The sequence below is a fragment of the Hesperophylax consimilis genome, chromosome 17, assembly GCF_061612785.1.
Source record: "Hesperophylax consimilis isolate HC1 chromosome 17, BYU_Hcon_1.0, whole genome shotgun sequence".
In the NCBI taxonomy this organism is placed as follows: Eukaryota; Metazoa; Arthropoda; class Insecta; order Trichoptera; family Limnephilidae; genus Hesperophylax; species Hesperophylax consimilis.
The window spans coordinates 17,546,117-17,573,014 of NC_142852.1; the positions used below are offsets into that span (position 1 = coordinate 17,546,117).

The window sequence follows — 26,898 nt, forward strand, 5'->3', positions numbered from 1 at the left end:
GAAGCTAGGATTAGAAAAAGGCAAATAATCATGATGAAATTGAACTAATTCTAAACCTCTCTCCTTTGGAAGTCTGTCGGGAAAGAAATGACCTCATTTGCTTCTTCCAAATTATAAATAGTATTATTGATTCACCTACACTACAACTCATTCCTTTCAATATCCCTCGCAAAGACTCAGAAATAATTAACTGCTCTTCCTCAACCATCGTTAGACAAATTATAGATATTATTCACAATTGTCCAGAATGTGTAGACTGGTTAACTCAAGTCAAAACCTTAACTTTTTTGGGATAAGTCTGAATGATTTTTGCCGGTCGCTAAACAAGTGACGGAATATTATAAGTGTCCTGTGGTCCTGACCCACGGCGTAGTCTTGACTTGATTCGACTTGTCACTTTATTTTCTTATATTACTCTGCCTTATGTCTTTGCTTTCATGTACCTTTGTCTACTCCTGTATTTTTAATTTCACTGTATTCGTGGTATTATCTTGTAATTTGGACGATGTCCGTTAATAAATAAATAAATATATGGAAACTAATGAATTCACCATGTGAAACGTCCATTAGTGGAATATAGTGACAGATGTCAAATAATGTCCGCCATCTTAAACTGTATGAAAATAGATACCAAAATAGAACACGTGCTATTTTTATTCCAGATATAGATGAAAAGGCGGCCAATATGGAAACGAGATGAAAAAATCTTCGTGTAAAACAGCCATTAGTGTACGTAGTGGTTACCACTAGTTTATATTGTGGGGTACTTTGACACCCCAGCATTAACGGGCAGTTATATATGAAAAGTAAAATGAACAATTTTGCGAATGGTGTAGTGTTAGATCGTGTTACAAAGGATAAGTGCATGGTTGGAGTGGGTTAAGTAAAAAAACTAAAATTCTATTATGTAATTTTCTACGTAGGGCCATCAAAACTATTTTTATGTTTTTTAAGAAGAAAGACAAAATTTTGTGGATTGCAAATTACGTGATATTATTCAAAAATTTCTTACCACCACCACACCAAGGTGAAAATCTTGTTTGTGTCGTTATGGAAGACTTAGCCAGCCGAGGAATAGAACTCACGAAAACACAATGCCAACTCACCAGTTGACTGGTTTACAACAAGTTTTTGTACTTATTTATTGCTTTTTTTATAAAGTTCAATATGTAGAACTCCATTTTATTTCTTTCATTTAAATTACATTCAATAATATTATAAACGTTCCGCTTTAACTAACAGGATCTTTAAAGCAATGCACTACGTAGTAATGCAAAATCACGTATTTTTTTAAATGTTTCAGATGCTTTAATTAAGTTCGGCGAGTAGAATACATATTGGCCTTTAAAATAATCGAGTATTTTTTAGATAATTCTTTTTACAAGCCTAGAAAAAAATAATGTACAGGCCTATGAAAACTGTTTTAAAGTTCAAAATCTCCTATTTACGAACCCATTTTCGGTCATGATTTTATTTTATATTGTTGCAAATTAAGTTATTTATAAAATGATCTGAAAAAAAATAAATATTTATGTCTGAACATCCACAAAATAAAATAAATGGCACTTTTTGGACATTTTTTTTCTTGCATAAATCAAAACAGGCGGATGGTGTTAAAAGGGAATTTAAACCTTATCGCCATCTACGTAAGGGGTGTTATTGATAGCGGCTCGATTTAAAATATTACACGATGTAGTGCATCGCCTTAAATATATTTCTTCCATATTAGTACCTTCAATCAAAATATTTTTTTACACTAACCGACACAGGACCGGCCCCTATTCAACCAATTATTGTTATACAAAACCACCATAAGGCCAGGCTTCACCTACGCTTTCCCCGTTTGGAGGCACGCTGCCCAAAGTCACATAAAAATAATTCAAAACTTTCAAAACAAAGCCATTGATTAGGTTCTCGTTAAATGCGCCTAAATGGAGTAGAATTTGAACTATCCATAATGACTCCAAAATTCCGATGATTAAGGAATTCTTTGTTTCCCAAGCAACTAAATTTTATGCCGGGTTTTCCAGCAACACTAATCCCACAGTAAATACCCTCGAGAAATATAGAAAATGAAAAGATGAAATTTAAAAAACCAAAGATAATCCTCCGGAAGGAATTAAAACCTGCACATAACCGCAGTATTTAAGCTCTTATTTCAAAAATATAAAAGCAAAGTATCTTTAGATAATCCTACATAATTATGCTAGAGTCAGTAAACTCATGCTTAGGGACTCTGAAAGTAAATTCAATCAAAAGTCACAGGAAGTCCTGAGGAAAATAATTTCTCTGGAGCCTATGCCATCTTTGGGGAAGCTGTGTGGGGCGTATTTTTTAAAGAAAGGAAGGAGAAAAGCTTTTGTGAAGGTAAAATGAATGAGGATTGGTTTGAAACCTATGGATCGGTGAGTACAGAAGGGAATATATTCAGATATCCGTGAAGGCAGATAAGTATTTGGCTATTCAGATATAGTCACCAAATACGGCTAAAGCCATTTCTAGAAACATTTTGATTCTGAAGGTGATATTTCTCTCCAGGGCGATACTGAGAGTATCTCATACACTATACTTCATATTATTATAAAGATTTAAATGTCGAATAGTACAAGTTACATGAATAAAATTTATTTGCGCACACCGGAATTAAATCCAATATTAATGACTTGTGCCGCTATTGTCGCCAACCGTCTATACAGCCGTGACTGGAGAATTAGCATAAATATGTCATATTATGCATGTTTTTTTAACCAAATCGCATGTCCACGTAGCAACTGCTTTCATCTATATACCTCGCTATATACAAGGCTATATCCCATCAGGCTAGGCAACCTATTGCATTACGAGATGTTGACACGATCGAGTCAGGTTGCATTTTGATCAGAATAAAAGCCACTGGTAGAAGAAATCGGATATGCTCGAGGAAGACACGACACGATAAAGCGAATCAAATACTTGATCGGGACATGTCGAAACCATTCTGTGCGACTAGTGGCGTACCGCAAGGCAGCCACCTTGGTCGGGTTTTATTCTTAATTTTCATCAACGACATAAAAAAATATTAGAGTATGTACTGTTCTACTCAGTTTATCAGTTAGGTAACATCGAAAACACGTTTATTAATAAGGCTATTTTCTATTGTAATTATACAGTGAATAATATAAAAGATTTATATTCTAAAAACAAACGATTTACGTAATTGATTAGATTTAAAAAAAAATCTTCACGTAGTTAATTTAAAATTAAGCGCTCAATTCTATTCTAAAATAAGCTATTTATAAGATAAACAAAATAATAGCTATTAAAATTGTAAACGGAAATTTTCAGCGTGAAATAATTAATTTTACTTAAAAACTTTACTTAGAAACTTTGTATCAACCTAGACTGGTAAGTAGTCAAACGAACTTCACAAAGTCAATTAGGTTATGGCTGACCAAATGTTAGTTTTGGGTTCGTTTTCGATGTGGAATATGTGCTTTATGGTTCTGTGTCCAATTTTTGTAATTCTTTTTGTACCTTGTTTCATAATACCGTGACATTTTAAGAACATCGGAAAATTTTCAACCAATTCACAGCTTAAGACAGGTTGTTTCATAGAATTTGAACATTTCATCATATTTTATGGTTAATATTCTAGAACTGTTATTATCCAAGTAATCTGAAAGAACTTTGAATAGAACTTTCACATATATTGAATTTAGACTTTGATGAATTGTTCAAATTCTGTAAAATAACCCATTTTAAGAACTCAAAACGAGTTGAAACATATACACTCTTCCGTAAAACGACACTCGATCACTCGAATTGAATAGTTAGTTTCTGATGTTATATTATCCTCTATATGGACACGTGTCAAATCCGGATAGTTGAAAGTCGTGGGTTAAATTTGGGCGTGCGCAGTTCGTGACACCCGGCCGCCATGAATACTGGTGCAAACTTCCATCATTACTCTTTAAAAAAGAAACTATAAAAAAGATGGCGGATTTTTATTTAGTTTTCGTCAATTTAATAAAGTTTGAAATTACCGCATCAGAAACTTAGGCCAATTTGGACGTGATGGCCTCGACACACTGCACATTTTAAGCCAAAAACGAATGTTGTCTCTCACCAGGGCAATACTGAGAGTAGGTATCTCTGTAGAACTTTATTTAGGTGTTATTTGACAATGCATAAGAATTCATCTGACCAGAGCTAGTGAAACTATAGCGTCCTCAATTATTGGAGAACTTTGTAACACGAAGGGAATGGAAAAGAAAAGATTATGGTTGGAATGGTCATTTTAAGAACAAAGTTTTGATTCCGAAACTTGTTCTTTCAGTAGGGCGACATAGAGAAAATTTAACACTGTGATTTACAGTGCATAATGTTTTGTTGGTTTCGTGGATAATTAATGATTACATTTTGACAATTCTCATTTGTCAACATAAATATCTGGGCTGTTTTAAACTGGGTGAATTTAATAAATGGCGTGTTTAAACTTTAAAATTAAAAACAATTTAGTTATTGCATTTAAACACGCAATTAAAGGGTACTTAGAACAAAGAAATGCTTTTTATGACGTACTAACTTACAATATGCGTGCAACTTTATAAATACCCTGCAAGTGTGGACAACGTAATGTTATAAATTTTTTCGTTAAAATTAACGTTTATTTATGTTAATCTTAAGAAATATAAACTAAATATTTAGGTACTTGTCCATGGTCAACGGCAAGACTCTGGACTAGCAATCCGGAGGTATCGGGTTCAAATCCTGGAGAGGGCAAGTTAATTTGTCTATGTACTGGACACATACGCCAATGACATCGACTGTAAAATGCCGGTTTCCTCTCGGGGTACATTGGGTAAAGATTTGCAAATGAAACACGAATGTCGTCGGACAACTGACTGGTTGGACCAGTTGTTTGCGTATTTATTGGGTTCGATTTCAACAATTTTTACACGTGTTAATGTGGAGCAATTATTCTTATATTTAAACTGAAATATTATAAGGCATCATAGCGCCGATAATTAATTACCAAGGTCCAACAGTTTTGTAGTGCGAGTAATTCATCCTTGAACTGGCGATATGACACGTGTGCGGTGATTTAAAATCTTTTCATGGTGCGAGATAAGCCTCAAAGGAGTCGGCATCGTAAAATGTGTGATTTCAGATATATATTCATTTTCTTGATTATTTAGTTACACCCATCTGTTGTCCGGTACAGTCGGATTTCACAATTTATTAATCTTAAAAAAACCGTAAAAATGTTTTTTTTTTTACCACAATAGGTACATTTATTTTTGACTGAGGATTGAGCTTTCCTCCTCAGGATCTGGAGTCAACAACGCCAACACCTCAAGTCAAATTATAATATGATTGTCACAGCATTTATTTCGTACATTACATGCTGTAGGTACATTTTTATTTATTAAATAATATACCATACCAATTGATATAATGATTTTTTATCAACGACGAGTCTATTTGCTGAGTTTTAGCTCGATAGGATTTCGGGAAGTGGTTTAATTTCTACTTCCAAGATTCCACCCCATTCGAGAAAACAAAATCAAAATTCAAATAAATTTTAGGTATATTTGTTACACGTTCCAGAGCGGAAGATAATTTAAGAGGAAGCTACAAGCCAAAAATGTGTATATTCTCGGTAAACCTTATATTGTAGGTAATATGCATTAAAATCGCTTGAAAAACGGAGTCTAGAAACGTTCGATTTCAAGCACAAAACTAGTTTTTATTTATTTTGTAAATAATTTTATAAGAAAGCAAAAAAAGTAAATCAAGTGAAACTGTCACAGATAATCTTAGCTATTATACTGTATTTTTTAAAAGTTGTTTCCTTTGTGCGTTCATACATTTCTATTGAAAAAATGTTTTATTTAGTAGTTTACATTTATATTTTTTATTGAGTAGATTATTTATTTTTTTGTATTCTTCTCAAGCGAAACGAAAGTAAAACCTTCAATTTATCTAAAGCCTATTTTTTGGTATTCATAATGTACACCAATTCGTTATAAATATTAATCAAAATATTGATTTAGCATTAACCTTTGCCTTAAGATTTACTCTTTGTATCGCTCCAGTACTCACTTGATATTCGACCTCCACTGTCGAGGGATAAGGTCCTTGACTACAAATCTATAAATATCTTCCCAGGTATCTTCCTCTTCGCCATCTCCTTTTCTTTCACACTACTTTCAGCATCAAAACGTACCATAGGATGCTATAGTTGCACTTGCTCAAGACAGATGGGAATAAAAAATAATTATTAACTCCCTTATACCTAGATTGCATGCAGTTGGCAATGCTTTCTCAGAAGTAGTAGATGTGTTCAACTGCACGGAATATAGCTATAAGAAGGCTATAATAACATACCTCTGTCGTAATTATCAATGTTAATCAAAACTATAATTTTTCCCAAAATTGTTATGAGATGTCTTACTGACAGACCTGATTCAATAGAGCTAACTCTTAGTTCTCAGCAAATTCAACCAAATTCAATATTGAAGGTAACAATAACCTCAATACTAAACTACTGTACGGATTGAAAATAAAAATGCTAATGTACCTATGTAAACCAGATGTTATTTTTGTTTAATTTTCAACATAATTTCTCTGTAATTATTCTGTTTAACATAATACTGTTTCGCTCCTGTGAACCACTGTAAACATAAATCATGTATATTGTAAAAGCCTTTTACGGCGTCTAAATAAATAAATAAAATAAAAAAATATCAGTTTATTGAAAGTGCGTAGCGGAGTCCTTTTTTTTGACTACATCGTTATGCATTTCGTCAGTCTGTAAATTTGTTTGTTTCAAGATGGTGGCTGTTTTAATATTTCATCAAAGATTCTTATTTCAAATGTTTGTTTGGATTTCATTATAACCTATTTGTCTTGTCTTGAAAATATAGTGTGGTTTATAATTAATTAGATCAGGAATTTAGTACTTGCTTACAAATCTTATGATCTCAAAGCAAATTATATTTATTTATTTATTCACAAGCCATAAAATGGCTTTTAAAATATAGTGATAATCGAATTACAAGCGTACAGTGGTAAACAGGATAATAATAGCAATAAATTAAAGAACAATTAATGTGTACACAAAAACTGTATTGCAAGTGATGCAGTTATTAATATAAGTGCAGTAAGACAATGCATAATTCAAATTAAATGTATACCAGTGTAACAATAGTTGAACTAATTTATACTAGGCTTGTATAAGACCTGTCATAAGTCGAAGTGTGAGGTGTTTATGATAATATTTATAATATTGTGTATAAAGCTCACAGCATGCTAGGATTTGTCATCAGAAACAGCGGTGAATTTCGAAAACCTGAAACATATCTTCTTCTTTACCACACTCTGGTCCGTTCTCAACTTGAATACTGCACCTCCATATGGAATCCACTTTACGATATCTATAAAGAAAATATTGAAAGTTTTCAAAAGAAATTTCTGCGATGCCTCAATTACAGAATGAGCGCACCCAAACGCGGGTACATAAATATGCTCTCGAGTTATAACGTCTCCACTCTATCTAACCGGCGAACATACCTTGATCTCATGACTCTGTATAAAATCTGTAACAACGTTATTGACTGTCCCGACTTACTGAAATTGATAAACTTCAAAGTACCACCAAGAGTAACAAGGCTTAACGACTTATTCCACATAGGCAGGACGCGTACAAATGCTGGTGTTAGGGATCCAATCAGAAGAATGTGCGAATCACTTATGAATCAAAAACCTCAAGGACTCGGACTTATTTTTGATACATGCACTACTTTTAATAGAAAAATGAAGACTGTTTTCCTACAAAGTTCAAAGTAAACAACTTAGACATACTTCGTTTGAATATATATATATATGTTTTTAATTTCTGTTTAACATTGTTTATCTATTAATATATATTTTTTTTTGTTTTACCCTCTAAATTTTTTCAAAAATAATTTGTAAATTCTTATAAGGATATTGCGCATTTCTTTCATATCTCTATTTGTAAAATAATATTCTTATGTATATATTTTTCCCCTATTTATAAGTCAAAATATTTGTAAATGTTTTTAACTGCTGTTTAAGTCAATTCGTGAGAAATAGTTTGGATGCAGGTGAATTCTCTAGTTGATGTTTTGTATATTCTTGTCAATTGATATCTGTATCTGTTTTTTCTCCTAAATTAAAAAAAAATAATAATAATAGTCAGAAATTATTATAAAATAAATTTCATTAAGGTATAGAACACTGTAGTTAACAGAGAATATTCTGTTTGAAAAGAGTTTTAATGTGTAGAAAAAAAAAGTGAATTGTCAACAAGTGTAATCTAGCAAAATATTATAATAGAGCAATTAGTAGTGAGTTACACACAAATTTTAATTTTGATTTAGTAAAAAAGAAAAATCAGAAACACGCTTTTTTGAACAAATTATATTATATATATTAATTAGAAGTTGTATTGAAAATTCAAATCAATAAATTCATTTAATTATTATAAATAGAGATTTTTGAGAAACATCATAGGGGTCGAAAACCTAATTTGCTTGGAGCAAAATCAAATTTCATCTTATTTTCGTCTCCGAAAACAAAATATCGTATTCTAGGACGGAAAGCGAGAGTTCCAATTTTGAAACACCCCCCCCCCGCCCCCTTTCTCATCCGCCATTTCCGGCTTCCTGCAGCCCGTGACCGGAAGTGGGGAGCGTCCCGGCTATGGCGGCTGGCTTGGCGCCAAAATCTGCCAAGATGGCGGACAATTTAATAATACGTATATATATATTTTTTTTGGGGAAATAAACAGTTTTACGTATTTTATTAAAAAAATATACGTGATACATGGTTTTATGAAACAGAGAAGTTTCATCATAATATTTACAATATTATAAATGCAAAAAAAACGTAAATGATAAAAGAATGTAAACAAAAACGATATTTAAAATTTTCAAAGATAAGATTTTTTATTTGATGACATCGTTGGACAGCGTTGTGAGACGGGTTATGGCAGGGGCTGTAGTAAAAGATTTATTAATGTGGGTGTTGAAGATGTCCGGATTATATGAAGGAGAAAAAACAGATGCCGGTAGCTCGTTCCACATACGAGCCGACTTACACAAAACGAGTCGAAGAAACGACCCATTCTCATGAAGCTTACTGTGAACTAGAGGTGAGGCGTATTTATCGTACCCAGTAAAAGTACCGGGTATTTCCATGCGATACTTTGTACTTGTGACAGATCTCTAAAATACCTGGTTCCAAAATACTCATGAGTATTTTAAACCGGGACTAAATATTTTTAATAGGAACTTTTACCAGGTATTTTTGGTAGGTATTTTTGACAAGGATTTTTAATAGGTATTTTTGATGGGTATTTTAAGTAGGTATTGTTGATGGGTATTTTCGATAGGTATTTTCGATGGATATTTTTGATGGGTATATTTGATGGGTATTTTTAGTTGGTATTTTTGATGGGTATTTCTAGTAGGTATTTCCGATAGGTATTTTCGATGGGTATTTTTGTTGGGTATTTTAAGTAGGTATTTAAGATAGGTATTTTCTTGATGGGTAGCATTTGTGACTGGTATTTGATCAGATATTTAGCGACGGGAAAAATGTGGGGAATTTTTTCCGGTAGCTACACCCCCCCCCATGGAATTTGAAAAATTATTGTGGGGAATCACATATGATATGATTTTGCCTGTGCGGAATATTTTTTTAGCGAAGTTCTGTAACAACCCCCCCCCCCATGGATTTCAAATATTTCATGGGGAGCATTCATTTTGAAATTTTTTTGTGGGGAATAATGTTTTTCAGAAATTCTGTAACAACCCCCCCCCACGGATTTCGAAAACGGGGATTAATAAAACGGGGAATCAAGCTTCCGTAGAACATTTGTGGGGAATATGTGGGCAGAATTTATGCGAGTTCATTAGAATTACTTATTCTGAATCAATATTTTTGAGTATTTTGCAACCGGTATTTTTACCAGGTATTTTTTTGTACCTGTACTCATTGTACCCAGTAACGAAAAGTACTCATAGGACCCACCTCTACTGTGAACGGGTAAACCGATGCACCGGGGATCATTGCTGCTAGCTCCTAAGAGAAGGCTCCATTAAAATATCCGTAAAACAGACGCAGTACACTCGCATTGCGTCTGTGTATTAGAGGTGGCTGTTAACAACGAATTATCAATCAGACGTACCGCCCCCCTTAGCACAGAATCAAGTAGTTTTATCGAGTATTGTGGGGTCCAGCACAGAGGTGGCTCCCAAATTTAATCACTGGGTGTACTTAAGATTTGTACAGGGTTAGCATCGGGTCACTCTAAGAATCTGCTGGCATACAAGACGCTCAGTTTCTTCGAATAATAAGAAATGAGAATTTTTTTTCAATATTTTGCACACCGTAGAGGTAGATTGCTCGTTATTAATAATATATTTTTTTCTAATTTGCATTAATTTATTTATTTCAACTTTTTAAAATTATTTATTTCAATTTCTTAAAACAGATTGGGGCCAAGGCTTTTATAACTTTACCATTTATACAATGTATTTGCTGAGACGAAAACCTTTTAATTGCGTTGTAAGACATGAAAAACACATAGATCCTGTTATCAACTACTCTTAGGAAGTACGTGGCTCTCTCCACGGGTGAGTTCATGAAAAAATTTTTGCGGCTCGCTCTACAGTAAAAGAGGATAGGTTAGGTTATGACAAAGTCCTTGAGAGTGAGACTCTGGTACAAAGATTTGAGTCAGAATCTCATTGTTATAAATTAAGTAAATTGACCTGAAGACAAATGGAAAATATCAGCTTCTGTAAAGATTGTATTACATTTTATGCACGTCCTTATGAAAACTAAATATGTCATTAGTTTTTTAATGTGAGGGTGGATTACTTGGTGTGATCGTGTGTTTCGTACTGCAAAGTAGACATGATTGTTTTCTAGAAGGTAGTCTCATTATTAAGCATTCCCTATCTATGGTGTGTATTTACTACACCGTGCTTCTAATAACTTTAATGTCTCTATAAATATAATCACCCTTCACTTTCATTCACATTCGATTACACAACTCAATCACATATACAAACAGACACATTGCCTCCAGACATAAACATGGGTTGGATTTTCCACGAAAGCTCAGATAACACACTTAAGAATGCCTTAGAACAACATCACTGGAATCATTACGATTGCCTTGACGTAAATCTAGCTGTCGAAATGTTTTATGAACAGCTCAATAATATTTTCAACATTTGTTTTAAGAAAAGATCTACACGTATGCTCAAAGATGTTAGACAATATCCGAAATGGTTTAGTGGGGAAATCATTCACCTCATACGAGAAAAAACTAAAATGCACTATCTTTGGAAAAAAACAAAATCCGAACATGCCTTAGCTAACTTTAAAACTTTGCGAAAATCAATCAAACGGTTAATTGGTCAGGCCTACACTGACTTTACACGTGAGGCCGAGAACAGTATAATAACAGACCCAACTCGATTTTGGTCTTACACTAACGATAAACGCCGCGGCTGTGACAAACTTAACCACATGGACTACAAAGACAATAAATATGATGGATCGTCTGAGATCGCCGCAGGTTTCGCACACTATTTTCAATCAGTATTTAGCGACAATATCCCCAAACTTGACATATCCTCTATAGCTTCATTGTCATTTAACTCTTTACCTGTACAAATTCATGAAATTAACGATGACGATATTATTACAGCTTTCCATAAGCTAAAACCTAAATACTCCGTCGGCCCAGATTGTATTCCACCTATAATCCTCAAAAGATATGCAAGTTATTTTGTTCAACCTCTAAAACATATTTTTAACCTATCACTTCGCAAAAATATATTTCCGGAAATGTGGAAACTAACGAAAGTAACGCCTATACATAAAAAAGGAAAAAAGTCAGAAATAGATAATTACAGACCTGTAGCTGTGTTGTCAGCACCCGCAAAACTTTTAGAAACCATAATTTATTCACAGATATATAACCAAACAAAACACGCACTCACCGAAAATCAGCACGGATTTCGTCCCACACTGTCACCTTCAACGAATCTTATGAATCTCATTACCTATATTAATAATTCATTTGAAAATTTTGTACCTGTTGATGTGATTTATACAGACTTCGAGAAAGCATTTGATAAAGTCGACCATGATATTTTATTAAAAAAATTAAGTGACATCGGATTCTCTCAGAATTTCCTCGCTTTTGTGGCTAGCTACTTACGCAATCGTCGTCAGTATGTCAGTTACGGACACCATATCTCTCACGAATACAAAACTAACTCCGGGATTCCCCAGGGATCGAATCTAGGACCCCTTCTCTTTCTCTTATTCATCAATGACATTGGCAACACTATAAACCACTCAAAATATCTCCTTTTTGCTGACGATATAAAACTTTTCAAAGCAATCAAAAGTTCCATCGATTCCATTCTTCTGCAGAACGATCTTGATTCTCTTGTCAAATGGTCGGAACTGAACAACTTACCCTTCAGTATTCAGAAATGCAGTGTCGTTACATTTACAAGGTCCAAAGATACATTCCTGTTCCCCTACCACATTAATAAACATGAATTAACACGTAAAAATGAGATTCGAGACCTTGGCGTAATTTTTGAAGCAAATCTCTCTTTCAAATCCCATATATCTGATATTGTCTCCCGTGCCAACAAAATGCTTGGATTTGTTCTTCGTAATTCAAGATCATTTACCAACGGAATCGCAATCCGAAGAACGTATGAAGCACTTGTTCGCAGTATCTTGGAATATAGCTCCATTATTTGGGCCCCTTCTGAGCAAAACCATATTCTCGAAATAGAAAAAGTACAAAAGAGATTCATGCGTTACCTATATATGAGGGAATATATGTACTACCCTTTCCTGTATCCATCCTTATTCTTAGCAGGAATGCTCGATCTTAATACATTAGAAGCCCGCCGAAAAATATTTTTAGGAAAACATTTTTTTAAGATAATCTCTGGAACTATACATAATCCACCTATTTTGAAAGAGATTAACTTATATGTCCCAGACAAGTATACTCGTGGAAGGTCCCATACCCTTTTTTATGCTCCAAAAGCGAGGACTTCTGCCTATCAGAACGCCCCAGTCAACAGAGCGACTGAACTGCTCAACGAGTCTGCATTGACCATCGACATTTTTAACGTAACCTACAGGCAGTTTAACAATTATCTTTTGACGTATGTCACAAAGTAGTGAAACTGACCTTTTTATGTGTTTTGCTATACTTTTTGTCTAATTTGTAATCTTCTCCATAATGTATTGGTGAATAACCGTTTTACGGAGAACATGAAAAATAAATAAATAAATAAATAAATAAATAAATAAATTCCGGGTTCAGATTTTAGGTATTCCTCCGTTATACATTTATGCACTGAATTAAAAAATAATATTTTTCATAGTTTTCAAATTCAATAAAAAATCAGAGATTTTTGTTAAAAATCGGAAACAAATACACCAATACAATCAACCGTGTGACACTGCTACGCGAAGAGTGTGCCAGGAAATGACACGCTATTGATGTCCCCGCTTTAGTTTGCTATGCGGGAACATGATAAATCCAAACGTCCGCAGTTGTATTTTTATTTAGACCATCGATACCTACCACCGCATAGCTGTGTGTGTGCTAGAATTGCTAGCTGCCAGCCAGTAGGTCGTGGACCCTCGTTAGATGTGTACCCCTCGCACGTTTTTTTAGCATCTGCCGATTGTTTTTTCATGTTTTCAGAAATTAAATTGCAATTATTTTCACTTTTGATATAAAATATAATAAATAAAAAAAATATTAAAGACAATATTAGTGATTTCTAAACGAAAATCTGAAACAGAAAAATCAGAAAAGGAAACGGTCACATCTGGGACTCGAACCCAGGACCCTTGTCTTTCCGGGACAGTGCTCTACCGACTGAGCTAATGGGACCCTATTCCCCTCGGTCACTTTTAACTGTATCATACTTCGAATAAGAACCACTAACATTGTCTTCATTTTTTCACCGCACATTTTTATTGGCAACTATCTTTATGTATGATCGCAAGATTCAACCCGAACTAAATGCAATCCAGACAGCGTCTTTTTAGATAAACCTATCTTATTTTTTTTATTTTTAATGTGCGACATCTGTTGACTTTTCTGCAAGTCTAGAATAAATATTTATTTTTCGGAATAACTTTATTGAGTAAAACCTTTCTGGGGGTTTGAGTCCCAGATGTGACCGTTTCCTTTTCTGATTTTTCTGTTTCAGATTTTCGTTTAGAAATCACTAATATTGTCTTCAATATTTAAATATTACAATTTGAGGTTTTACTCAATAAAGTTATTCCGAAAAATAAATAAAATATAATATTCATATTTTTCCGATATTAAATCGCTTATTTTGAGATGTGTATTGACTACACAGCACCGGAACGCGTGGATTTTTTTAGCACAGTAAGGGAAAGGTTAACAACGTTTTTGATGAATTAATAATAAAACATTTAGTCGCATACATTTTCCAGGTTCTACCCCGTCTTATATTGTTTGATGATGCATCTATCAAATAATAGTGCTTTCATTTGATTACGTAACAGTATGTGATTACTTGGAATTTAACACAAACATTCCCAAACTTGAAGGGTGCACAGTATAACATCACAATATCAGAGTCAAGGGTAGTTCTAGATACCAGAAATTCCTTCCATTATCACCCCCTTTGTTCAACATACTTTGACACCCCCTTAGGGGAAGGCAGATAGGGGTTTGTATGTGGTTTGAAGTAGCAAAGTTATTTGAATTTCCTCTGGTGTGTTGAGCAAAGATTTTGTACACATGTAAGGGATGGCAAAATGCAGCGAGGTTACTATTTAATGCTATTGTTTAATGAATTAAAGGCGTGTTTTGCCACCCTGGGAACCATTTATTGGATAACCAACACCTCGGATAAGTCATCAGAAGTGATTCGCTTCGACAGGTGATTTAGAAAGGGTGCTCGGGTTCATCAGGCGAGGTGTGTTCAGGATGCACCTGCGCACCACCTGCGTGACGTGCCAGATCGGGAGAGGCTGGTTTGGGAGACCCTTTGACCTCTCCAAGTGTCCGTCCCTCGTCCGTCACTCCTGGAAACACTGATCACCAGATTCCTATCTAACCCTCATACCTTATACTTGCCTATAACTTCATCTCATTTCTTTCCTTTAAAAAACCTTCCCACACAGCCAGGGAAATTATTTTCCTCTGCTTCTCCTGTGTGTGATTAATGTAAAAAAAAGTGGTGAAGAAATGTGATCTCTGACGCGTATGTGCGGTATAACTATATATGTAAGGCGTGATGATTAAGTTGAAGAAAGGGAAGTGTAGTCGCAATATGGTACACAATAAAAATAAGCCATGTGAAGATCTCCTATACATAAATACAGAATTTTTACTTTTGAAAATTGGAATAATGACATTTGGCGGCAAACATTTTCATGTAACTACACAACAATCTAGAATAATATTAAAATACATAAATTCCTTGCCAAACGAATTAAGGCGATGCACTACGTCGTGTAGTATTTTAAATTGAACCACTATCAATAACAACCCTTACGTAGATGGGGAAAAGGTTTAAATTCCCGCTTAACACTATCCGTCTGATTTCATTTATGCAAGAAAAAAACATGGCCAAAAAGTGCATTTTATTTTATTTTGTGGATGTTCAGGCATACATATTTAATTTTTTTTCGATCATTTTATAAATAACTTAATTTGCCACATTATACAATAAAATCACAACCGAAAATGGGTTCGTAAGTAGGAGATTTCGAACTTTAAAGCAGTTTTCATAGGCCTTTACATTATTTTTTTCTGGGCTTATAAAAAGACTTATCTAAAAAATACTCGATTGCTTCAAAGGCCAAGATGTATTCTACTCGCAGTATTTAATTAAAGCATCTGAAACATTTCTAGGCGACCAAATTTTCAAACCAAAAACACATGATTTTGCATTACTACGTATGGCATCGCCTTAAATACATTTTTATATGCTATGAACATTTTTAAGGTTCAACACACCATAAAATCAGGGCAAGTGTGGTGAGCTACCAGCAAATCCACCGTGGATTTCTTAGCACTCTAGGGGTTAAGTGCAAAGTTGAAAGCTTTAGTTATTGTCAGCGAAGTAAAATGTTTTCAGCCAAAACTTTTTGGCTTAAAATTGAACAAGAGGTTATTTACATCGGGCGTTGTTTTAAGCGCTGAATTAATAAATCGGTAGAATGTTTTGTAGGCTTGTTCATGAGCCCGAATTAAGGTCAATGTATATTTTACTTTTGGTGAAATTGACAAAAAGTCCAATGTGATTTTTTTTATTTGAAGGGGGTGACGGATTACGCTTTAAGTTCAAAGCGTTTTATATAGCGCCCTTGAGGTGTTTTCAGCGCCCTTGAGTGATTTTGCACAAAAACGGTGCTACACAAATCATCAAAATATGATTATTATTATTATTATATATTTGTTGCAGTAAATTATACATATTATGAAACCTTGATCTAACGGTATAAATATGAAAGTGAATCAATATTTATATATCAGGGCTATCCAGTTATAAACTTTTGTATAAATAAATAAGATTAAATTTTTCTTCTTAAGTCACATAGGGAGTTCATAGTCTAAAATTAATAGATTTCGACCGGTCAGTGGTTGAGTGGGCATAGCGCTTGGGTCTCACCCAAGCGTCGCGTGTTCGATTCCTCGGCTGGCTAAGTCCTCCATCACAACACAAGCAACATTTTCGGCTTTCTGTGGTGGTAGTAGGAGATTTTCAAACATTGTTGGGTTATTCGTAACCCGGGAATGTTTGTCTTTCTTTTAAAAAAGTTAAAGTTAAAAAAATTTAAAATTTAAAGTTAAAATCGAAAATTTGCGTTGGACTTTTTCAAAGATATTTATGTGATTTATAAAGACAGGTGACCAAATTTGACGGTTTTTGTGGTCGAGGGATAAGGACTATCGACTGGAAAGTTAAAAAGTCGTAGGTTCAAATCCTGGCGTGCGCAAGTAAATTTCATTTGATTTATTAATGTTGTTTCAAAATTTACTTATTAAAAATAATATATAGTTTATTTGCGGCACTTTCTAGAGTGTAAAATAAAGAGTTTTAAGCTTTGAGCTTTGAGATTTGTGCTTTAAACTTTAGCCTTATTTATTTATTTATTTTGTAAGAAACAAACAGCTTTTATATAATATACGAGACAAATTTACAATACATTTCTACAATGATCTATGTTATTACTAACTATACGAGTATATGGAGATAATATACAGTAAAATACTTACCTGTTATGTAATTAACATTAACTAATTGTTTATTAGCGAAATTTAGATACAGGATTTAGGACATAATTGGAAAATTGGATATAACTGAACTTTTTCTCAGGAATGGAATATTAAATTTAAGAGTATGACAGCATAAAAAGGTAAGTTTTTAGTTTAGACCTGAATTCTGTTGGACTCCTTATGGATCTTAGTTCCGGAGGGAGTTTATTTCAAGCCTTCTGCCCAGATACTCCGAAAGCGCGATCACCAAACTTAGTATTTGGCTTTCGCTTAGGTTCAATATTGATTTCCTTTCATATTCCTACCGTTAGATCAAGGTTTCAGAGAAAAATTCTTCGTTTTTAATTGATAACACTTCATTAGTTACTCTTTTTCTATATTAGCTGATGTTTTTAACATGCCTCCATTGAATTATAAAGCTTTTATAATTTTAAATGTTTTAGCAGTGCGTATTTTAACGAGGTCACTCACCACCATCTTTATTGATACAAGCCGTGCTGTAGAAAATTAACTGACAGTTAATGATACCTGCTTTCGGACTTATGCACTTGGTTAGTATATATAAACGTACATTAAGTATTGGTTAATAGTAGGGAATATTACAAAACATGCTAAATTCAGTGCAAAAGTCCGAAAACTGGTGTCTTTAGCTGTCAGTTAATTTTCTACAGCACGGCTTGTAATACAGATGGCAGTGAGTCACCGCATTAACAGGTTCTTTGTTTTTGTTTCTTGATCATTAACTTTGTGGTTGTCTTCACTGTATTTACTTATGCAATCTTATTATCTTTTCTTTCGTCTTTCTATACTGTTCTGTGGCTGTCTATATCCATCATGATCCAAAATAAAAAAAAATTGTTTTATGGTAGTTCAGATGCTTTCCGGATATTACAAGTTAAAACATTATGAAATCGGCTGACAAAACACCACTGCATTATTAACACAACTTTTATATGTGGAAAAGGGTGTGGAGTCGTTAGACACATGCAACTTGATGTGTTCTAGGGTGGAGAGCTTTTATCGTATTTGGACAATGGGTTTAGCTAGCAGAGCCATATTAACTAATTTATTTATAAAGCGGAGAGAGTATATGGATGGTTCCCGCGAGCACTCAATTCCTTTGTGGTATCTCCAATTTTAACTCAATCCTTTAACCCTTCAGCCCTCGGAAGGACATTACTAGCCACAAACATCATATTCCATTATAGCCTCTAAAGGACATATCTGACCGGGGCGTCCATACATTATAAAAGTATTTCTATCTTTTTTTCTATTATGCGTAAGAAAGATAAATAATTATTCTTCACAGTTTGTATTAAATATTTATACATTATTACATGGATACAATTTTAAAAAAATTACAAAGTGCATGGTTACGAATTTCGACATTTTTTCATTGGCAGTTGAAATTTAAATTAAATTTTTTATTGTATAAACGGCATGAAAAGCGAAGTTAAATTAATTACTTATTTACTACACAAAAGGAACATGTCTTCTTTCTAAATTATGAAAGTTACGAATCCAAATGTGGTGGTAAGTTTTTTTTATTTTTTGGAATAAATTTATTGAGTAAAACCTCAAATTGTAATATTTAATAATTGAAGACAATATTAGCGATTTCTAAACAAACATCTGAAACAGAAAAATCAGAAAAGTATACGGTCACATCTAGGACTCGAACCCAGGACCCTTGTCTTGCCGGGGCACCGCTCTACCACTGAGCTAATGGGACCCTATGCGCTTCCAACAATAAGAACTACCAACAATGTCTTAATTTTTTCACCGCGCATTATTTATTGGCAAATATCTTTATGTATGATCGCAAGATTCAACCCGAACTAAATGCAATCTAGACAGCGTCTTTTAGATAAACCTATCTTATTTTTTTATTTTATTTTAATGTGCGACATCTATTGAATTTTCTGCAAGTCTATGATGAATATTTATTTTTTGGAATAACTTTATTGAGTAAAACCTCAAATTGTAATATTTAATAATTGAAGACAATATTAGTAATTTCTAAACGAAAATCTGAAACAGAAAAGGTTACGGTCACACCTAGGACTCGAACCCAGGACCCCTACTTTGCCGGGGCACCGCTCTAACGTAAGTTTTTTTGTTAACATTTTCATGTTTCATTTAGTAAGAGCATTTTTTTTTCAAAAGCAAATATTTCAAAGATAATGTTATCTAGTTTTTTATATAGTAATTCTTTTAACGACAACTTCAAAAATAAGTAATAAGTTTCAGATTCCTGGGGAGCACTTCGAAATTCCAACAAAATTCACCATGTCCTTGGGACTTGTTGGTAAAAATATTTAAAAACTGAAGGGTTTAATTGTAGATCGTGATTTACTTAAAGTTTTTCAGGAAACTTGTTCTCGTTAACAAGTTAATTATTTTTAGTCGATTAGAAATTAGAAACACAACTAGTTTGATAGAAATGGTGTCCTAGCTTGTTTGAATGTTAAATTTGTTCGGGAGGAGTAAAGTTATTTATTTTTATTTAACTCTTGACAGGCCAAGATGCCAAACAAAACTTATGTAACCAAGTGGGTCTTGGGACGAACCCGTGCGTTTTTCTGTCTTATGGGCTTTTAAACTATAGAATTCCCAATTAATCAGTCAATTATTATTAATGGTAACTTATGTATTTACGCAGAAATACGTAAAATACAAAAATGATATGTCAAGTATTTAAACTAATATAAGGAGGATATTAACATTGGGTACTTGGGTACCCCCACTTGGTTGCGGGATAGTTAACTATAATTTATCGGAATACGTGCGAAAGGTTTTAGTGGAGAAAGCGTGGAATGAAGTTGGAAAAAAGTTAATTTAACACCATTCTAATGTAGTTTCTTGGCGGCTACGAATGTCCTACAATTAATATTCATTTAGTTATATGGATGAGCCTGTAATCGTCTTTTGTGTTTTAGTCGAGACAATACCCTATAATAATGTCAGAACCTTAACGACGTAAGTGAAGTAGCCGTGTACAAAAATTTGTGACGCGCGGCCCTGGTGTATTGGATAGACCTAAGGTTGAATTTGCCATATCAAATCTTTAAAATAAAATGAAAATCTTAACGACATAAGTGATGAAGCAGTGAAAAAAAATATTTTTGCGCGTGGTTAATTTTGCACTGGCAGGCCTAAAAAAATCGATCTTTTTTTGGGGTTTATTTTATTTATTTCTGACGAACGTAATACTAAAATTTCAAATGTTTCTAGAGGTGTCCCTCGGGAAGTTACTAACTCATCGTATAGAAAAATAAAATCTGGTGCTTTCCGATAATTTTACCATTTTACATATAGATAACTTTCATCCGTAGGGATACCCCTCTAGAAACATTTGAGATTTTCGTAATACGTTCATTAGAATTTTTTTTTTTTTTTTTATATTTACTCCACACAGGAGGCCCTGAAGAAAATAATTTCCCTCAGGGCCTATGTCATCTTTGGGGATGCTGTGTGGAGGGTCTTTTTGTGGAGAGGAAGGAGTGAACATGGGTCTTGAAGAGTCCCATGTTGTAGGAGGGAGGAAACACAGAGGCCGGCAGTTCGTTCCACAGCCGAGCTGTTGAACTTAAGAACGAATCATAGAAGCGACCCGTTCTCATGTGACAAGTGTCAACTGTGTACAAATGTTGGGCGCGCGTTTGGCGTGTATCCCGACTACGCACCGGTGCCGAAGGGATCAATGACGCTAGTTCCTCAGAGCATCTTCCATTGTAATACCGATAGAACAAGGACAGCATACCTACCTGACGCCTGTGCTCTAAAGATTGCAGTCCGTTTGTTAAGATTGGGGAATCTATCAAACGGACCGCCCGTTTCTGCACAGAGTCAAGGGTTTTTTTCAGGTATTTTGGGGCTCCAGACCAGAGATGGCTGCCAAATTCGACAGTAGGGCGCACTTGCGATTTGTACAGGGTCAGCAGTTGTGTACTATTAAAGTATCTGCGGGCCCTGTACAGTACGCCCAGCTTCTGAGAGGCCAACTTAAAGAAATAATAATAAAGTCAAACAAATTATTATAAGCATTAATTAGTCACCTGAAATATTTATACAAATTGAAAATATCTCCCGAGTAAAAATAAATGCCTCTGACGAAAATTGAACCCGCACCTTCTGATGTTCGGTCAGGTGCTTTGGACTACTGAGCTACGTCGGCTTATTGCCAAATAATTCAATATGTATAAGTACTTCAATCGACAATTACTGCTTATTATATTTTGAAGTACTTGTACGTATTGAATTATTTGGCGGATTGGGAATAAGCCGACGTAGCGCAGTGTTCTTAGAGCACCTGATTTGGATTTGATTTGGATTCAAAATTTTGGTTTGGATTCCTGGACACAGTTGGTATCATTGGTAATGATATTGCGGGTGCCTTGGCAAAACAAGGAGCGTCCAACTCTGTTGTTACCCTCGTAAACCACATTCCTCTATTTGAAATTTTTGCCACCATCAAAGATAGATCCCGAAATGTGTGGGCAGAGTATTGGCACATTGCTAGTCAATCCAAGGGAGCCTGCTATGCCTCAATAGAAAAGACTATCCCATCAAAACCGTGGTTTAAAAAATTCTCCCATTTTTCCAATAAAGAAATTTCTTCACTTATTCGAATGAGGATCGGACATTGTTCCGTTCCTTTCCACCTTTTTAAAATTCACGTCATTGACTCCCCAGATTGTACATTCTGTGGTCTAGAAGTGGGAACTTTAGATCACTTATTTTTTGGCTGTCCCTCTCTAAAAAAATATCCTCTCTTCTATCAAGCCTTATCTAAAATTAGCTCCCCTCCATTCAACATCTCATCTCTTCTAAGTCTGAACTCGACTCCAATTTTAATTAAAATTTAGAAATTTGCCTATTTAAATAAAATTAATATTTAAATTCACCTTTCATTTCTCCACAATTTTAAATGATGGCCAAGAACACCATTGAAAGGTGAAAGCCAGAAATAATAGTAAAAAAACTGTTATTATTCTATAATTATAGCCAATGCTAGCCAAATTATAGTTCGATATAATTTGGCTAGCGTCGTGTACGGAAACCAGATTTATAGAGTAGCATATTAGTTGACGACTGTGGTTGCATCACAGTCGATATCTAATGGATTTTTTTTTTCCGAGGTGCAAAGTCACTCTTGTTAGGAGCTTTTTTTCTCGTTGTCTGAAGTGCGCAGGTACCTGGAGGGGGGGTTTTGTGCCCTATGTGCGGGCTGCCTTTAGGCGACTGAGTGATGTGAGATTGTTTTTTTTTTATTTTAAGTTTTAAGTTTTAAGGCGGGGGTACTATTTTTTTTGTACAATACTAGTTTTGTATTTTGGTATGTATGATTTATTTATTTATTTTTAAAAATATATTGTTTTAAGCCCGCACATTAGGGGGGGAGTAGAATGGAGATGGGGTATGGGTATTTGGAGAGGGTGTCGCTTGGGTTGGGTTTACCCAGGCTAGAGATGCTGGGGTTGGGGTTTGATGCTAGGTTGCTGAAGAAAGTTTTGGCCAGATCGACTATGTGTTTCCTAAGTGGGGGGATTTTCGTGCCTGAATTTATCATTGAGTTTCTGACAAACCATGGACTTTTGGTGTATCGTCTGAGCGTTGCATTTTGGAATTGTTCCAGACGTTTGGTGTTCCCCGTGGCCCAGATGGGGGAGGCGTAGGTAATGATAGGTCTGATTTTAGCGCGGTAGATGGTGAGTTTATTGTAAAGAGAGGTTTTTGAGTTTGCATGAAGGAGGGGGTAGAGGGCACTAGAGATTTTCCTGGCCTTGTTAAGCGTTTCTGAAATGTGGGCGGTCCAGGAAAGTTTTTTGTCAAGGGTCACTCCAAGATATTTATATTTTTATTAATATTTGCATCACAGTCACGTAGCTTTGCTACTTATAAATTATGCAACCATGTAGGGGTATCTATCTACATGCACAGGCAGTAAATTGTCTCTGTGTTTTTACGCACTGGTATCACCAGTTTATCTATGGAGATGTTAGTAAGAAAGAAAAACGAAACGTCATTCTTTGACAAGACAAGACGGTTCACCTGGAACGATCTCGCTCGTGTGTTGCTGACGAATCAATCCAGTACGAGATGTAATTTTGTAAGAACAGACATAATCCGAAGTAATCAGAGTATTTTATAGCATATCGAGGTAAATTCTACCTGGAGTGATTGGATAATCATCAATCCATAATACAAAGGTCGAATTTTCATTTCATTTCCAACATTTTGTGAAAGTGGGATTTCAAGAATGCCATGCTGCTTTGGGACGTGCAACATTCCTGTATGGATATTCTGGCACGAACTAAAGTCGTTTTTCCACCTCGATCTTGGATCAAATATCTAAAATAATTACAGTTGCATCACCACATGTTTGTGAAGATGTAACATTAAAAAAGAAACGATTGCGTCTCGAAGGATCGTTGAACCGATCCTGCTATGAGTGACAAGAACAGCCCCCCTTAGTAAGGTTACAGAATTAGGATGTTGGGTGTTTTAAGTGTAACATGTTTGTCTTTTATTATAACTTTTTTTATTGCTATTAAAAACAATGCTTTTGAATTTGAAACAACTTCATTCCCTAATTGCCTGTAACTTGGGTACACGACCTGAGGTAAGAATTTCTCATTTTTATTTGTATTTTGTTTTTGCTAAAAAAGGCAGGATAGTACCCAATCATTTAAAATCAGTCACACAAGTTGCTCGTAACAGCTTTTAGTATATATATGCGAACGAAGGGCCTTAACCAGTCCCTTTAATAAAGTTTACCAGGGTTGTCATGGGATATTTGGCTATGTGTTCTGGTTCCAAAATGTCTCTTCCCAAGTAGCCGAAACCGGACAGCCAAACAACTTGATTAGAGAGAAATGTTATGAAAAAAATCTTTTTTTAACGTTAACCTCACACAGGAACCTATATTAATACTACGAGATTCATCTAGATCGTCTCGTCCATACAAAAAGCATCGTAACCCGAACACTCCAGACATAATGCCAAGCGTTCCTATCTTGCTACCTACCCGTCTACGAGTACCTATTTGCGAGCGAACTACCTACGACAATACGTTGCGAGTTGGTCTAGCACATTACGCGCATTTGCTAGAAGGTTCTAATTTATTGCCTAGGCATAATTCCAGTCCCATAGAAACTACCAGACGAATCTCGCAGAACCCGTAGTTTACCAGCGATCTCGCGCAGCTACTGATGCCATCGGCCGGGCCACATAAATAGACCTGACGCAGCAAGCAGTCAATCAACCTATGGGTGTTGTGTTGGCTTGATTGGTCTTTTTTAGGTAAAGGAAGGAGAAAAAATTCTGGGAAGGAAAAAAATATAAGGGGTGGGTTAGAACCTCGTGATCATTTTGTCCAGAAGTGACGGACAAATGATTATATCCCTCCCACTGCAGCACATGGCGATGGGTCAAGAGACCAGTTGGACAGGTCAAAAGGTCTCCCCAAACCAGCCTCTCCCGATCTGGCATGTCACGCAGTTGGTGGGTACACCTCACCCGATGAACCCGGCACCACTGCTAAATCACAACATAGCGAGCCATAGATCTATGGTGGAGGTGTTATTTGTCCAGTAAATGGTCTCCGGGGTGGCGGTACCCAAAACCACATCTCAAATTGAAATACATCGGCGGCCCACCCTACTATACACGCAATAAAGTCCCCTTGTTAGACCGTAATAATATTAAGTGTAGTATTGCTACAAAAGTTGGAGTTTTCAACAAGGGAATATGACACGATATGGAATAAAAACTCTCATGCGATCGGGGAAAATGTCACGTTATCACACATATATATACATGTAGACCAGTGTTTCTCAACATTATTTGCGACATGCCCTACTTCAAAACTTCAATATAAAATTTATTGAACACATAAATTATAAACTAAACTTGCACTTCTCAAATTATACCGAATCCATTAAATTTCATAATTTTAACTCCCTCCAAACACGACGTCTAATTATTGATCAAATCTTTTTGTTTAAAATCCTAAATAATGGTCTGGACTCACCAAAACTTACCAATTTAATAAATCTTCATAATCCGTCTAGATCAATCCGACAATCTGATTTATTTTATTTACCCTCGTGTAGAACAAACATTCGAAAAAATTTCCCAATTCCTCGTTAATGTGCACAATATAATACAAAATTTTACAGCATTGACATTTTTGGTAATAACCTAAAGAAATATCGATTTGAAGTAATGCGTACTTGCTCTTCCTCTCCCTTCCTTTAACACCAAATTAATTTTAAGATACTAAAACTTCATTTCCAATGAACTTTGGCATAAAAACTTCTGTGGCTTGACTTCAGTTAACTTGTATATTTATATCTATCATTGTATATTATGTAAAAGCTGTTTGTTTCATACAAATAAATAAATATTTACTTATTGATTGAGAGTAGCGAAGTCCAGTTTCAATTCGACAACTTTGCATTTCGTCTATCTGTAAACTTGTGTGTTGCTCCGGGTCCGGTCAATCCTGTCAAGATGGTAGCCGTGTTTTTAATACTTTTTTTTTATTGCATGCAAGTATTTGAACAAGAAATATATTATTAGAAATGATTTGAGATTTTCACGACCAAAATAATTGAAGTGATTCATTTTTGGGGTTTTATGCCGTGGTGGCGCTAACTCCTTCTCAATCCACCCTTTCGGACAGCATTACATAATGATGAACACTGTTTTGCTGTCCAAAACGTTGGCAAAAGTTAGAGGTAGCGCAACACGGCATAGTACCCCAAAAATAAAACACTTTAAAAAGAATTATTATTTCATAAAATAATTTTGATAACATCTTTATCGCTTGGCTGACGTGATAAGTACTTCAAATTCTGGATATAAAAAAGTTCATTAAACTTGAATAATGTTACGCATTACCCAAAAATATTTCACATTACTTACTTAGTCACGCACAAACAACCGAAATTAGTATCTTTAACCTCTTGGGTGCTAAAAAAACGTTTAAAATTAATTTTCTATAATATAACTAGTGATTCTGGGGAAACAACTTATGGATTATACGCAATTTTTCTAATAATTGGGGAAACTACTTATGGATTATACGCTATTTTTCTAATAATTGGGGAAACTACTAATAGATTATACGCTATTTTTCTAATAATTAGGGGAAACTACTGAAATATTATACGCTATTTTTCTAATAATTGGGGAAACTATTAATAGATTATACGCTATTTTTTTAATTATTAGGGAAACTATTAAAAAAGATTAAAAGGTGTATTCCCAAATAATTTTAAGAAAACTATCGTTACCCCAATTTTTTAATCGGGTGATGAAGAAAATATTTCCAACTATCGTCCAATAGCTCTTACATCAAACATAGCAAAAATTTATGAAAAAATTGTTAAGAAACAACTTAACGACTACATAGAAGACAAAAAGATAATGAGTCCTCATCAATTTGGCTTTAGGGACAATCTCAGTACACAAGATGCAATTGCTAAACTAACATCGACAATCATGCAAAAGTTAGATAATGGAGAAAAGTGCCTCGGTATCCTCATTGACCTCCGCAA

At 34.7% G+C, this 26,898-nt stretch overlaps 1 protein-coding gene across 2 annotated transcripts in view; it reads left to right on the forward strand.

Annotated features, from left to right (window-relative positions):
• LOC149416118 (cytotoxic granule associated RNA binding protein TIA1) overlaps positions 1–26,898 on the forward strand; it is a 147,939-nt gene that overhangs the window by 14,679 nt on the left and 106,362 nt on the right. The window contains exons 3-4 of one of the 2 annotated variants that reach the window (XM_089642057.1): positions 17,385–17,410; positions 22,917–22,939. The exons of the other annotated variant lie outside the window; for it this stretch is intronic. Coding sequence (XP_089498183.1) covers positions 17,385–17,410; positions 22,917–22,939 — 49 coding nt within the window. The remainder of the gene's footprint in view (positions 1–17,384; positions 17,411–22,916; positions 22,940–26,898) is intronic. 2 annotated transcript variants of the gene reach the window in all.